The following is a 16,395-nucleotide window of genomic DNA, read 5'->3' as shown; positions in this document are numbered from 1 at the left end:
TTTGCGATCATTAATAAGCCTCCCTGAACACAGTGGTGGTTGATTAGTTAATTTTAAACTCCTGCTCTGCTCGTTATTTTGATAATGGAACCGAAACCACAGAATTGCGCAACACCTTGTTGAAACAATAATCACTGAGATTGTTATTGTTGTTGGGTCATTAATTTGAACACGTTTTATTGATTTTTTGTTGTTGTTCCTTAATAAAGTTCTGAACGTTTTGATAAGGAGTCAGAGGAGGACGTGCTGGTCTCAGCGTCCTGGCTGCGTTCAGTTTGTCACCTAAAGCCGAGATCGACTCAAAACCTTCCGCGATTGACGTGTTGCACCGCTGCTCTAGCAAAGCACGAACAGTTCAGAATCAATATGAAATGAGAAAAAAAACTATGTATTAATTGATTAAGTCTTGTTTTAGATTGTTCTTGAAAAACTAATCAGTCACGGCTGATTAGTGGGTGCACTCACAGCTGCAGAGTGAACCCATTCATGTTTTACAGCAGACAGCTGCTCCCCTCTCTTGCAGGTACTGAGACACTAAATCTTTTAGGGGTACGCAGTACCCTGCCGTACCCCCTTACTTTCACCCCTGTCTACACCTATAGCTCATCTACACCTATAGAGGCCAAGAGGAATTGCAAATCAGCTCAAAAATGATTGAGTATTTTATTAACCCAAAATTTTAAACCTGCATATTCTAATTTTGTTGTACAAGAAGCTACCTGGCCAGTGACTTTGTCTGCTAAAGGAACCCAGACCCCCTCCACGCTGCCACTCTTTGTCCCCCGATCAGCTGGCGGGTCGGGATTCACATTAAGCGTCGACTCCTGTAAGTGCATCACAAACAAGAGCTCTGAAGGGGACGGGAAGGCATTACTCTTGTTTAATTACTTTGCCCAGGGGAATTAAACTGGCAGCGGTGTGGTCTCGGGACAGTCCCTCTTGGCTTTCAGCTCGCCTAATTGTGTGCCACTCACATAATAAGTAGCTGTTTAGACTCTCAGTCACTCACCTACAAGACAGAATGCTGCCGCACCGCAGGGACCAGTGGCTGTTCCACAAAATTACCCTTAGCCTAAAAATAGACCTCCGCATTGCACACACACACACACACACGCACGCACACACACACACACGCACAGACACATAGAGGCAATGGAAGGCATGCCACATGAACATGCTTAATATTTACCGCATGGCGATATTGTAGTGTCTCTGTGTGTATTGTCTTCTCGCTTGGCCAACCAGCCTCCCTCTAATTAGTGAGTCTGTTTCTTCTTTCCAGCTGTGGAACGGCAGACATTCACACTCACATCAAACAAACATTCACCTCCAGCTCTGGTGGGGAATGAAGTTTTTCTTCTGAGATTTTAGAATACTGTAGGTCTGTCGCTATAAGCAATTAATCAATTAATCGCATGATAAATTCAATTGAGCTCTACAATTTATATTCTAATCATAATTTTTGAAGGGCAACTTTTGTTTACATGATCCATTTCATTTATGGTTTCTGCTGTGTGTTTTTTATTTCTGTTTTCCTTAGTGTTTTTGCTTGTCACATTTTATTTTGAATATTTGAAATTTCTTCCAGTTTTAGTGTCAAGTTATTTTTTACAAAATTAAAGTTTTTGGCCTTTGAGAAACCAAGCTTACAAGATTGTGTCTGAAAATGATGTCAAAAGGTTGTTGTTTTTTTTATAGCAATGATTTCTGGGACAATTTATCGTCCAGCAAAATTTATCGTGCCAGGCTTAGATGTAAAGTCATTTTGTGATCAGTGTACAAGTTAGATAACATGTAGGATGTATTGAGCTATATTTATTTTGCTAAAGTATTACCTAAATATTTTTTTAAATAACACAAGATATAATTTATATATAACCTGCAAAACGTTGAGATATTTTAAAAAAATCACCAATCACTTAGAAATAATAATAATTTCCACTCTTTATTCCTTAGGCAGTCTAATTTTTGTACATTAGAGTGAAAATACATTTCAGTGTGTTCAAAACAGACAATGCAGATTGGTAGTTGCTGGGATTTTTACATGGAGTTTCTCAGGGCTGAGTGTTTGGAACAATGTTATTCGTTTTTCATATCAGTGACGTTTGTAAAGTTTTTATACTGTCTGCAGATGACAAAGCATTTATTTTTGCTGTATAGAGAACATAAATCCACTTCACAACCAATTCGAGGAGAGCTAAAATATCTGGTTTGATGTTAATACATTGAATTTAAATCAAAGTAAAACGATTCTCCGTCAACCACTTTAACAACTTAAATTTTGATGATTGATTCGGTTTTGTCATTTCCTTATTCTTTTTCACTTTATTTACATTTAATTCCATTTTCCTTTAAACATCCTCTTTGCTGTCTCCTCTCCTTTGGATTTGGATTCTTACAAAATACAAGTTAATTCTCTTTAAATCTCAGTGAAGGCACTGCAGCCGCACAAGTTAGTTTCTCAAGGGAAATTATATCTGTTGAGGATACAGGCACTTCAATATGCACATGCTATTATTAGCAAGGAATGCTTGCTCTTTGTCAGCTATCTTTCATATACATAGCATGTTGGCCTCATCCGTCATCACCAGAGCCTGTCACCACCGACAGACAAGTATTCAGAGTCACTCACTAAACTTTCCTGTCAGCAGTTTTATACAAATAAAAATGAATAAATTAATTTGTATACAGACGCTTTTACTTGAACACCCCTAAATAAAATTCAGCTCAACCAGTTACCTTTAGGAGTGACATAAGCAGTAGATGGTGTGTAATTTAATCCCAGCATTCAGCTGTTAGGAGGTTTTTGAGAACATTAGTAGCATCGTGAAGACCAAGGGACACAGCAGGCAGGTTTGGGAGGAGGTGGAGAGGTTGAGTCAGTGGAAGGTTATAAACAATGTCCCAACATGCAGATCACATCAGTAAAAGCCAACTTAAACATCAGAAAATGGAAAGAAGAACGTTAAGCTGAGAAGCAGCCAAGAAGCCAGCAGTACACCCTTATCCCATTAGGGTCATTAGGGGTGCTGGTGTCCATCTCCAGCTGTCAACAAGCGAGAGGCGGGGTCACCCTGGACAGGTCGCCAGTCCATCGCAGGGCAATTATTCAAACTTGCAAACCTCCTATCATTTTATGCTACTGATTTAATATCGTCTTTTAGCCCAGTGATCCTTTGAAAACCTGTTAGATGAACACGTAGTCATGTCTGAGGTTCAGCTGTTTTGCTTTGAATGGTGGGAATAATTTGAGTGGGAAAAATGGTTTTAAGTTGTAGCCCAAAAGACTTTTAGCTAAAGCTGTTGTTAAGAAGGTCCTAACAGCTGAATCATTACTGTTTAAATTTTACCTTTAATAACAAAGTTTTCTCATTTTTAAAGTGCATTAAGTAATACTTTTATAACAAATTTATATCAGTAATGATTTCTTGGTTAATGTCAAGTTGTCACAAAGACATTTTGAATAATGTCAACTTTGTATTAAAAGTGTCATAATTTACCGAATGACGCTTTATGACAGCAGTCATAAATATTCATGAAGGCTTATTCATGTTCATGACAGGTGTTATGTCATGTTTATGACAGTGTCATGACAGTCTTATTCACCCCCCCGTCAAATAAAGTGTTACCAAGCTACTAAAGCCACATTAGCAGCATTGAATTAAATCTCCCGTTTGTTGCGCATCTCTGCGCAGTGCAGCAGATTACCTCATCATGCAGGGCCGGTCCAAGGCTGCATGAGGCCTGGAGCAGGGTTAGATTTACGGGCCCCTTTTGTTGCTAAAAACATCAGCAGCTCTAACAGCTTCTGTGCTAGATTTAGTGAAATATGGGAGAACGAAGTAGTTTAATTGGCCAGCCTAAAAAGCAATAAGTTTACTAATTTGTATTTGTAAATTCAAAGATTAAACTCACAGCATCAGATCGTTGCATTTCACTGGAGATGTTTTCCCATAACATAATTACACAGTAATACTATTACATTTCCTGTCAACTTAACATTTTTTAATACAAAAACCGGTGGACCGCCTCGACGCCCCGACCACCGGGCTTAGCAAGTTTTCTGGGGGAAACCCTGCAATATAATACACTACAGTCACCATTGATTCTCAGAGTTACTGACTCGCTTTCTTTGATGTTACCTCTATGTACTTTTCCATATAGAGATATGTAAACCTCTGACTTTCACTTCAGTCCTCCTCCTTCTCGCCCAGGATAGAGAGGTTTTGCCTTTGTTTGACTAATGTTATAACAACAGTGACTGTCACTGTCAGAAATCAGGTAGAAAATTGTCTGTCGCCGAGTAATGACTATAATTAGGCAACAATTGGGGCAGAAAAGGAGAGGTATCAAACAAAAAGATAATGATAGTGTGGATGAAGGCCTGTGCTGGGCTGCTATAAGTGAGATTGAATGCTCTGATTAAGAGCAGAGCGCCAATTTTGTCCCACTCGGATGAAGTCAGATGTCTTGCTTTTAATCTCAATTTCTAAACCACAGATTAGATACAGAAGTTTAGCATTTAGAGCTAAAATGCACGTGCTTATCTACTGTATTGGTTTAAGAGCCTGTTTTTAAGTTACCTTGATGCCGTGGAAGGTTTTTTTGACTGAATTATTCCTGGTTGTTTGGGTTTTGTGTGTTGCAGGCATCTCGATCCAGTGGGAAGACTCACAACTTTGGGAAAAGAGAACAATCCATCAAGAGGAATCCTAACGTCCCAGTGGTGGTCCGAGGATGGCTGTACAAACAGGTAGACGACCCCCCTGCTCAGATATCGTAGTCCATCATATCATGTTCGGGATTTATTTTAGGACCAAAGTGTCCACTCATCCTTAAAAAAGTCTTAATTCCATGTCCCTAAAATTATGGCCTTAAAATATCTTACATTCATGTTAAGAATTTAAGTTGGCCTTAAAGACGTTGAATACAGGTCTTAAATTATGTCAGAACAATTTAATCTCGTATATTCTATGTAGTGTATTTTTTGTGTGAAACTTTTCTGTCCAGAAAAAGTTTGAGTCGCATGTCATGTTCTGTGATTGGAGGCTATTGCTATCTAGCTGCTAATACACCCTTGCTAGCTAGCTAGCAGGTTTTTTGTAATTAATTTCCAGCTGTCAGGACGATGTTTGTCTTCGCCGCTGGCTCACTTCTGTTGCCAGACAATAAGATGCTTGTTGCATTCTGGGAAAAAATGCTTGACACTATTCTATGAAATACAAAATTTCCTTTTGTACATTTTTGTCGTAATGTATGTGTTGCATTTCATTTATAAAAAAGAGTTAAATCTCATTTGGTGAAACCTGTCAGACTATATAAAGATTTTCTTAAATTGTATTTTTTTGAGCCATTGCTTACATCATCGCCAAAATAATACCAAATAATACTGGGATGAAATTGGACTTTTTTCTTTTTTACATAACCAAATGAGAAAGAAATTGAGCATTATTGTGTTTTTGCACCATCTTATTATCACCCTGTTGTCTGACAATTTTATGAAGGTTAGTCTTGACCATTCCTTTATTATTCTTTGGATTAAAGATATATGTGCAGTATCTTTGGGCTTAGCAGTGCTTGCCAACAACTAACACCAATACTTACTTTGGAATGTTGGTAGGAATTGATGCATGGTTGAAATATCTCACAGCAGACTGCACAACTTGGTATGAAAAAAAAGCAGATTCAAATGTAGGAAATGCTAAAGCGGTGAAATAACAGGAACCCCAGAGGCATGAGCTATGTCATGATATAGGTATATCATGACACCTGTATCACAATTAACCACAGCCTACAAGCCATCTTTTAAAAATAAACGTTTTTATGAAATTTCTTTTTACCATTCTTGAGTTCAGCAGCCAAACAAAATCATTTTAAGGGCCACAAATGGCTCTCGGGCCACACTTTGATGTCCACACTTTGATTGGACTACACTGTAACCGTGATGATACAGCCATCTTGACCAGCAGCGAATCTGAGAAACATGTATTATTATTATCCCTTTACACCTGTGTTGTTGTTGTTGTTATTATTATTATTTTACAGAAGTCCCCACTCCACCAAATTCCACTCCAGTTGGGTCAGTAAAGTTTCGGCTTTTTTCCGCGGCCCACTTTTACTCCTCCCTGATTTATTCCGTGTACTTTGGGAATGTGGAGCACCTGGTGTTTGATCGCAGTCGGGCCATTACTGGAGAGTGTTTGCTTATTTAAAGTTCTCCTTAAAATAACCGGCACTCAGCACCGCCCCGCCGGAAAGACGCCTGGCCTCGCTACGATGCGAATGGCGAGACGACGAGAATCAAGACGGCAGCAAACATTGGCACACGCATCAGTATGCGTGACACCTATATCACAATTACAACACCTCATACCTCACACTCGGGTCAGCGTCCCTGTGGCCAGTTGGACAGAGTGTGTTTTATCCCTTTCATCTGCCCACACCGCAGATACCACACATTTTCTACATTTTGAGCAAATGGGAGGAGTATTTATAACTTTGTTTGAGGTTGGAGGTTTTTTGTTTTCTGCTTCTGCTGTGTCACCTCTCCTCTTTAAATGGCTCCATTTTTAGCAGACGAACATACAGGATGAAACAAGCAGCAGAACAAAGCAGCGAGCCTGTAAACATTCCCTGCTCGTGTCCGGCTCACTTTTCTAATAAAGGCGGTTTCTCTCCATATCTGCTTGGTCTTGTCACAAATTTTCCTTTTTTCCCCATCATTTCCTCCTTCCGTCACTCTGTGGACTTTTCAGTACATTATTATTATTATAATTCATGAGTGTTTTGCCTATTGTTTCCTCTCCTCAGGACAGCTCTGGGATGCGCCTTTGGAAGAGGAAGTGGTTTGTCTTGTCTGATTTCTGCCTTTTCTACTACAAAGGTGAGTCTGTGCAACAAGACATAGCATGAGCAACACAGTTTGTTTTTTTTACACTTTATAAAACTATAAAAACATAATAAACTGATGATCAAATAGGTAGGGGGTGTCAATGGAAACCAAAAAATAAAAAACGTGAAGGAAAAATGTGTAGCTTTAAGCTGGAATTTTAGACAGTATTTCAACTTTGCCAAGTTAGATGGAAAAAAGGAAAGAGGAGAGCAGAAATACACTGAATTTCCTGTTATTTGTTTAAAAGTAGCAGTCAACACGCCTCCATAAAAAATATATAATTTCCTTTCTGGAAGCATCCCATCCACTGCAAAAACACAACATCTTATCTTACCAAGTACTTTTGATCCAGTTTGTAGAGCAAATATTTTAGTACACTTCAAATAAGACAAAACTAACTTACAAGTAACTTTTTAGCAAGATATAAGAGCTTGTTTTAAGTAAATATTCCTTTAATGTTTATTTTTAGGAAGCATTAGTTCCAGATTTATTTCACTTCTAACATTTTTCATCTGCCAATTGAGCGAGTATTTTTTTAAATCAATATTAAGGATTTTTTTTTACTCTAAACAATCTCCTATTTCTTGCTAAAAGGTTTCTTGTAAGTTAGTTTGGTCTTATTTCAAGTGTACTGAGATATTTACTCTAAAAACTAGACAAAAATACTTGGTAACATCTTGTTTTCTTGCAGCGTCACTTTTCTACTTCCCCCAACTCTCTAAAAATGAAAATAGCTAACTTAATCAAAAATCGTCCGATTCCGCGGCCGGTTCCTCTTTAACCCTTCATTCATATTTCTTGACAAAACTATTAATACTCTGATTATAACTTGCCTGCTTGCTGAGATCGGTCATGAAATTTTAAGTTGAAAAACTTTGCAAGTGCAAATGCCTGAGTTTGTCAGTGATTAGTCGTGACGGTACCAACTTGGTCCAGAACTCTGTGTGTCAGTCTACATTAAATTAAATTAAAAATATATATAAAAAAAACAGTATTTATGTCACAAATTTGACTTTGGTAGGAACTGTGTAGAAAAAGTGCAGACAGCTTGACATGTTCTGATTGTTTTTGTGAAGTGGAACTGACGAAGGAGGCAGTAAATCAATCTTGGCGTCCTTTAATTGGATTTTTCCTAGTGAAACACGTATGTGACAAGAGCTCACACACACACATCACACACTAACCACTGGGCTCTGTCGTTCTTCCTGTCTTAATCCGCCTCTCTGCGCGCTCCTTTGCCATCTCCGTCTGTTTTTGACGGATCCTTTCGGGAGTCGCCTCGGCAGTGGGGTGACATCGATTCGCCGCCGTTTCAGTTTTGTCTCTTTTCAGTTCAAAGGTTTCTGCTCTCAACATGAAAAGTCTTGATCCGGTACGCTCGTCGTTTCCTTTCATCTCGTGTGTTCATGAACACAAACGCACGTTGGTCTTTCTATAATGTCGTGGGTGCTGGTTTCCATCAGGGCTCTAGATTTCTTTTGTTTTTGCTTCTGTCACTTTTTAAACAATAAAATACAAGAAAGATCATAAACAACTACTTCAATAATTCATAAAGCTGCGGTGTGTAACTTTTATAAAAAAATTTTTTTAAATATATTTGTTGAAATTGTTACTGTGTCGTGACCATATGGTGTGATGAGACATATAATCTGTCTTCTCCCAGTGCTCCCAGTTCCATTAGATAACCAATCAGAGCCCGCCTCAAAACAAAACAACAGAAACGACAAATAAAATGAATCATGAAGTCTCTGTAAATAAAGTTGCCCTCCAAAAAAAGGGGCTGAAGATTTTTATCATCCAGTTTTTGGTAGAAAAAGAGAGAAAAGATGAAAATGATAAATCACGCCAATGGAAATTATTCAGTTTATTTTAATTTATCGCGCCAATAACTAATTTATTGCGACAGGCCTCACTAAGAGTGAAGCGTTTGCTCTTAAAGGTGTTTGGTAAAAAGGCGGCTCAAGTAACAGATGAAGCATCACCAGAATGTAAAGTTTTATAATTCTAAAATAACAAAATCAAGCAAAAGAAACATTTGTCCAAGTCAGTTTCTTTCAATAAAAAAATCTTATGAAACTTTAACAAAAGCAGCAGGTCTGTGAAGTTTCTCACAGTGGGTAGAGGAGCCAGACATCTTACTCAAGTAAGAGCAGCAACAAAAAAGGCTCTTAAAAGTAAAAAGTACTCAAGTTATTCAAGTAAATGGTACTAGTTACTAGATAACTCTAAATTTAACTCTGAGCTGATCAGGTTTGCTCCGTGTGCGTGTGTGTGTGTGTGTGTGTGTGTGTGTGTGTGTGTGTGTGTGTGTGTGTGTGTGTGTGTGTGTGTGTGTGCGTGTGCGCATGTGTGTGTGTGTGTGTGTGTGTGTGCGCGTGTGCGTGTGTGTGCGTGTGTGTGCGTGTGTGTGTGTGTGCGTGCGTGTGTGTGTGTAAGGTGGCTCCCACCGTCTCGTCCACCATGTGGGGAATGTGTCCTCCAAACTACCTTGGATTATTTTCAACCCAACTGTCCGTGTAATCTACAGCGTTACCTTATCACCTTCCATCCAAACACTCGTAGACGCCGACATGTGGCATGCACACATTCCTTCATAACAGCAGTGAATTTTACAATGAAGCAATCATTGAACGCACACACACGCACACGTGCAAACACATGCAAACACACGTTGTAATTCTCTGAGGCGGTACCGAGTGGAAAGCCAACATGTACAGAGTTGTAAACATAGAGCGATATTTTTAAAAATGTGAGAACATCATTCCTCAAGCAGCGGCTTTAGGCGTTAAGACAAAAGTTTAGGGTAAAGGTTAAAGGTCAAAGGCTGGAGAAACGCGTGTTTGGCGGATGGTTAGCGTTTACTCCGCCGCTCTTTTAGCTTCTGGCACATGGAGCGACGGCATGAGAGCGTCGTGTCGCTGGTGGCAGGAGGGGCGTGAAATTAGAGGGTGATGAGTGATTCTTATTTTATTGCCCCTTCCTTTTCTCTCTATCTTTATCTCTGTTTTCCCTCACCTACCCCGCCCTGATTATCCACTCCCTCACTCACTTTCTCTCCCTCTCTCTGCAGACAGCAGAGAGGAGGCGGTCTTGGGCAGTATTCCTCTGCCCAGCTATGTCATTTCACCCGTTGGCCCCGAAGATCACATCAGCCGCAAGTATGCCTTCAAGGTACGCCTCTTTTTGTTGTCAGCACTCTTTCTATGCTGCCTGGTAGTTCTTAATGTGATTGTGGTTTTCTTTCAAAGTTAAGATGAAAATGTTTTGTTGTTTTTTTGTAATAACAATAAGCAGCAATTATTTCTCAGCTCATCATTTGCAAATGTTCTTCAAGTCGGCTAGCGCACAATTTACCGAATGAAATCATCGAAACGTCAAAGCGGCGATAAAAAAAAATAGGAGGGTTTCTCTTTCAAGTCAACAAGAAGAAATAAGTCGTCTTGATGCTGTGCGTCATGACTGCCGGTTGGAAGTGATTCCATCCTGACTGACAGATAATGTTTTTTTTTTCCTCCCACTGGAACCACTTGAGATAAAATGCATGTATGCTTCCTGCTATTTAAAGCTGAGAAGTTTCCACTGAGTTATTTCTGTCATTTCAGCCTGAGAAGCTCATGCTAAACGCCAATACAGCAAATTGCCCTTCATAACCTTTGAACTTTTCCACATGTTGTCATGTTATGATCACAAACCTGGATGTTTTTGATTTAGATTTTAAGTGCGTGGCTTTTGGATATAGCTTCCTAAAGTCCATACGCTGTAGAAACACTTTCTGTAATTATAGCAGCCAGTTTTTTAGTGCAGGGGTTCACAAACTTTTCAACTCCCCAAACAGCGTCCATTATCATATTTTTGTTATTATTATTGATATTTTTGTGGTTTACCACACAGGTTTCCTATTTATGTGCATTCATGTATTTAGTCTATTGTAGTTGTGCTTCACAGATTGGATTTTTACCTACACCCTTCCCCCCCACCTGTTGCAGCAGCGTCCATTACAGCCGACTGTCTGTCTGTCAGTGTCTCTGTCGAGACGGAACGGCAGGAAGCCTCTCCGCTCCCTGAGGCGCAGCTTTTTCTTTTTGCTGTTGTTTGTCTTTACAGTTCAGCCTGACAGCGCTATGAGCAGATGCTCGTTTTTCTACGAATCCATCCAGACTCACGTGGGAGGGTCTACATGTCACGGCTGTGTTTGTTCGAAGGGTAAAAGCAAATAAAAACCAAACTGTTGCTTCAGCCCGAGTTGTTGTGACAAGTTGCGGTGGCAACGCCTTGGCACTGAAAGCTCAGAGCCAATCCCACTTGCAGCCTTTGCACCTTGTTCCTAATTAAAGCCTGAGGTAAATGCTGCTTTATTCTTCTGGCCGGACGGGATCGTCTGCTCGTCTGTCTGCTGAGTTCTGTTCATGACAAGGCAAACGTGACACAAAACGCTTTTCCACTTTGTGACGGTGTGGAATCTGTTGAGGTTCAATTTTGATCCATTTACATGAACTTTCTAAGGCCCTGAAATGTTGAAACCAAAGGTTTTTAAAGGTGTGCTTTCTTTCTATCGTGATATTAAGTTTTCATGTAAAATCACTGCAACGAAAGATACAAGTCGTCTGGATTCTTTGGTTCTAGATTGTGTTTTTTTTCTATTTTCTTATAATGTAGGTCAAATATTGCAGAGTTTACTTATTATTTTGGCCTCTCTAGAAAAAAATAAAGTATCTTTTTTAATTAGTGTACTTTTTTCTCAGTAAAGTGACAGTATTGCTGTTTCTCTTCCCCTTTCCTAAAATATATCCAATTTTCTTTTTCAATTTTACCATCTTTTGAAGGTAAAACTCTCTTAAATCAATCAAACACCTATAAAGTGTTAAAACTGCCAGTTTCATTTCACCTTAACACCCAGAATCCAATAAGTCCAAGGCCTTTCAGGGGACGACAAAATGAAACGGCTGTTTGCTTTGTGAAGCCTGGTTTTCTTTCATTTGGCCTCTGAGGTTTTCTACAGGAATCTCGTTCATGTCCACCAAACTCTGCTCAGTTTGAGTTCAGCAGGATTTCCAAACACTCTGATGCTGAAAACAGCAGAAGGGGGTTGGAACAAGGTCGCCATGTTGCACTACAATGAAAAACAAACACATTTGATTGGTTGTATTTGTTGATTAAACTCCATCTCCAGCACATCCACGGTCAGCCGCATATCAAACCCTGCTCCCCACACCCCTCCATGCTCCCCCTGCCCCTCTATTTACCGAACCCTCTCCCCTCTCTTGTTGCCGTTGGCCGGCTGCCTGGCTGGGACCTCCCTCCCTCCCTGTGAGTGTGTTGAGCCGTCCAGTGAAAGCCCGCCCATAAATAGGTACTCACTCTACTGCTGTGGTGTCGTCTCTCTCTCTCTCTCTCTCTCTTTCTCTCCCTCTCCCTCTCTCTCTCTCCCTCTTTCTGGCCAGATGTGACCCTTCCTCATCCCTGTCGCCTGCCGTCGCCGTGGCTTTGTTGGTTATAAATATGGGAGAATATACAACAGCTGCGTATATTCCTGTGTTTTTGATGCATGTCCTGAGAGGAGCGTGTTTGTTTTCGGCTGATGTTTCATTTGACTGTCTGCGTTATCGCCCTTATCTTGATTTCATTTGTCATTGTTATCGTCGTTTGGCTCTCTTTCCTCACCTTGTCCTGTTGTTACATAATGGATCTTCCTAGTGTGTGTCTGTGTGGCCACACCACTGTGTTTTTCTTATGTCAGATCTGCTGCTTGTAACTTATGTCACACAACTTTTCTGGGAAGAAAGGAAGGGAAAGAAAGTAAAATTTGAACGCAGAATGTTCCGTAGTTCTAAATCTGAACATGAGAAACTTGTTATATTCTGGAGTTACGCTAATGAGAAACGTCTCTTTTGTTGAGGTTTGACATTTCAGGACTTGGAAAAAATAAGACCTGTATTTATAGAATTTAATTTATATTTAGGTCATATTTATATTATTCAAGATGGTGGTTTAGGTAGACTAAGGAGATTGATGAATAAAAACATCCAGATTTCCCAAAAATGAAATCTTCTAAAACAGAAAATCTGATTAATCGATTAAATAAATTTATCACCCAGGAGATTAAAGAAATATGACACTTTTTCACATGTGATTTCAATTGTGTTTCTTATTTAAAGGAAATTCAGCGTTTGCAAAATCGCAGAGGCTTTTGTCTACACTAGTGGAATAGTGACAAAGTTTTGCGCACCTTTGTGATGGAGACGCAGCTGGAGCAGCTCAGAGAGCGGCAGTCCTCGTCAGTCTCATCGGCTCGGCGTCGCATACAAAACAGTTGGATGTGAAAACTGTTTCCTGTTGAGCAGTTAACTGTCCGACTCAGTGCACCATTGGAAAAATGCGCGGATGCAGTTATCCACAGACTGACGTACCTATTTTCTTTTACTTATGTTTGTTGTCCGAAGTAAACATTCATTCAGCACCATTTTTCTTGGTCATTAAAACAGCACACCAGCAAAAACCCGTCATTCCATTGTAATGCACGGTAGTGGACAGTGATGATGAGGGCTTGTTTTAACTAGAGCGCCATATACTGAATACCAAAGTACTGTCAAGTCAAATGGGGAGTTGGTCCGCTCCAACACCTTAAGCTTGGCCCAAATTGGCTCATTAACAGGACAAGTACAGCAGAAAAATCCACAACAAAAATGGCTGAAAGTAAAATAATCAAGATGCTACCACGGCTAATTAAAACATTCTAAATTAAATTGGGATTAAAATGGATTTTAAAGCGAGAGGAGCAGAAACAAAAGTGAGCAAATATTCCTCCTCCACAATGTGGGCGATGATAAGGTCATACAGAGAACATTATCATCATTATTGCTGCTAAAGGTTCTTCCAAGCGTTTCCATTTTGGCTAACAACGTGGAATCTCTCTCTCTGTGTGTTTTTGCACTCTTGAGCTGAAACGTGAATAATTTTTACACACCAGACACTGTTTCCGTGCAGAGCCAAAAACACCAACAAGCTTTCCGTCTAAGTGATTCCAGTTTAAATCCGGTTTTCGTGGTGGCAGGTTGGGGAGAAGGTAACTTATCCGGAGCTTTGTGGCGCTCTGGCAGCTGTGGCTTATCGGTGAGAACACAAGCGACTCTTTAAATAGCGCCTGAAAAAAAATCGAGAGTTTGTCAGCGGTTGTCCGAAAGCGACGACTGAGCACCATTGTGAGCTTGCGTGTGTGTGTGTGTGGGGGGGGCGGTGTGTGGGTGTGTGTTTGCGTGCGTGCGTGTGCGTGCGCACGTGTGTGTGTGTGAGAGAGAGAGACGGAGAGGGAGAGACGTAAGCGATATTTTCAGGCTGCGGCAGGAGTGGACACGGAAAAAGGCAGGAAGTGATTCAGAGTGGAAAATACTAAACGAAAATAATGAGAGGAAACGTTTGAAAGGACACAGAGGGTTGAACTGATAAAGGCTTGTTCCTGTGCAAAACGGGGCTCAAAGAAAAAAAGACAGAAAGCGAACGGTGGGATTTTGTTCTCCTTTTTTTGTCTCTGCTTCATCAAATACAATTAAACAAAACTGGTGCTGAGGCAGATAATCAGAAACCCGACTTAAAAGTGTCACCAACTCCCACGCGCATCCAAACAGAGCGGCGCGAGCTCTCGGTGTGTGGGTGTGTTAGCCGCGCGCACTCAAAGCTCAACGACCCTCTCAGCGTTCCCGATAAAGGCGGCCAAGGACTCTGTTTTTTATTGTTAATATTTATTTATTTATCGTCTGCTGAAGGTTTGTGGCGCATGTACCTGTTTTTTGACTTTTTTTTATGTATACTTTGTTTCTTCCTCCGTGTTAAAGTCGAAGCACACTCGAGGTCAGTTTAGGGCGTTTAAAAAGTTACATGTGCAACATTTTACAGTACAAATATCCGTTCATGTCTGCACAGCGGTGCTGCACATGTGAAAACATCTGACTTTTGTCTCGGTAGCTATAAGAGGCCATCTGTCGGGGAGCTGATGGAGAGTCAGGAGGCGCGCTTTGACAGCTGTTTCCTCAGGATGCTCTTTTGCTTTCCTTGAAATGTTTAGTTTATGTTTGGTGTTTGAGACGTAATTTCTAACCAGCCTCCTTCCCATTCCTCTGCCTTCTGATCTAATTTACTATGCCTCGGCTTCTGGAGATTAGCAGCCCTAATGTGATTCGTAATATTGGTGCTTTTTATCCGGGCAGCATCCTGATGTTTTCAGACATCTGTTTTAGCCAAACAATCTGAAATGTTGGGCCCATACATAGAAAAGAGGCCTGCAATAAAGAGCAGTTCTATTTAAATGGCTTTGAAATAACAGAAAAACACCAATGTTGTAGAAATTGCCTACAATTGTCTTTGGTACGAACACCGAAATAGTCTGTTGACAAAAGGGTAGATATAGAAATCTCATATAACTCAATAACTGCCTTTTTAAATTTCAAGGCACAAAAAGTGCGTGTGTTTTTTTTTTTATATATATAAAATACACCTCACTGATTATAAAGATGTGTTTTTATAAAGTACCTCCAAAATACATTCTTAAAACTTTGGAGGTTTTGCCCTTTTGAATTCAATTTTTTAAAAGTCCTTTTTTTTTTATTGATTTCTGTTTTTTGGAGGGGTTGGGGAGGTTGGCAAAACATTTACAAAAGACACCCTGTGTCAATGTGAAAACTGATTTCCACAAATAAAATAAATAAAATATTAAACAAAAATAACAATAAAATAAAAAAAACATTTTACATAAAATAAGTAGATTGCATAAATATTCACCCATGTCAGTAGTAGATGAACCTTTGACTGGCTGAAGAAACAGTCACAAGCATAAAAATAGGAGTATATCACGCATCCTTAAAATGTTTTAAATTTACATATCTAAAATTATGGTCTTACATTTATTTTAAAAATGTAAGTTAGCCTTAAATATGTTAATCAAATGTCTTAAATTTTGATAATTTAAACTCTTTTCCATCAGACAAAAGTTTGAGTCATGCTCGGGTGCCTTCGCTGCCTTCGAGGCGGTTGAGGCAAAATTTTTATTTATTTTTTTGTGTCTGTCATGGGTAAGTTTAAATGTATTGACAGTTGGCTGTCAATACATTTGAACAGCCAACTGTTCAAAAATTGGCCTAGCAATAGTTAATTTCCAATAGCAATAGAAATTACCTATTGGCTTATTTCCAATTGCCAACCCATACGATGCTAAGGTGAATTCTGTGTAAAAAACGTAGAACTACGACGGTGAATACTGTAGATTTGTGTACATTTCTGTAAATTTGTGTCTTGAAACAGGTCTTAAATTTCATTCATTTAAGGTCTTTAAAAGGACTTTAGATTTATCTTTCAAATGCGGGTTTTCACATAACCTGTCAGGGATGATGTACAAAAATAACAGTCAAAAATAACAGTCATCAGACAAAGACAAGGTGTTAAATCCTACCTTTGCCCAGTTTTAATTGTGGCAGGTGTGCTTTTCCAGGTTATCCAGTCCCGGTTGGGTCGAT

General features: G+C 39.7%; 1 protein-coding gene across 15 annotated transcripts in view; it reads left to right on the top strand.

Annotated features, from left to right (window-relative positions):
- The window catches only part of LOC103465714 (pleckstrin homology domain-containing family A member 7-like), a 151,876-nt gene that overhangs the window by 100,449 nt on the left and 35,032 nt on the right, over positions 1-16,395 (top strand). For 13 of the 15 annotated variants that reach the window (XM_081607726.1, XM_081607724.1, XM_081607728.1 and 10 more), the window contains 3 exons: positions 4,649-4,753; positions 6,811-6,883; positions 9,963-10,063. In XM_081607726.1, the coding sequence (XP_081463852.1) occupies positions 4,649-4,753; positions 6,811-6,883; positions 9,963-10,063 (279 nt within the window). The other 2 variants (XM_081607737.1, XM_081607736.1) reach the window with 1 other exon arrangement.

Source organism: Poecilia reticulata, chromosome 6, assembly GCF_904066995.2.
Source record: "Poecilia reticulata chromosome 6, P_reticulata-male-v2, whole genome shotgun sequence".
NCBI classification, from domain to species: domain Eukaryota; kingdom Metazoa; phylum Chordata; class Actinopteri; order Cyprinodontiformes; family Poeciliidae; genus Poecilia; species Poecilia reticulata.
The sequence above is the reverse complement of the archived record's forward strand: the minus strand, read 5'-3'. Positions and strand labels throughout refer to the sequence as shown.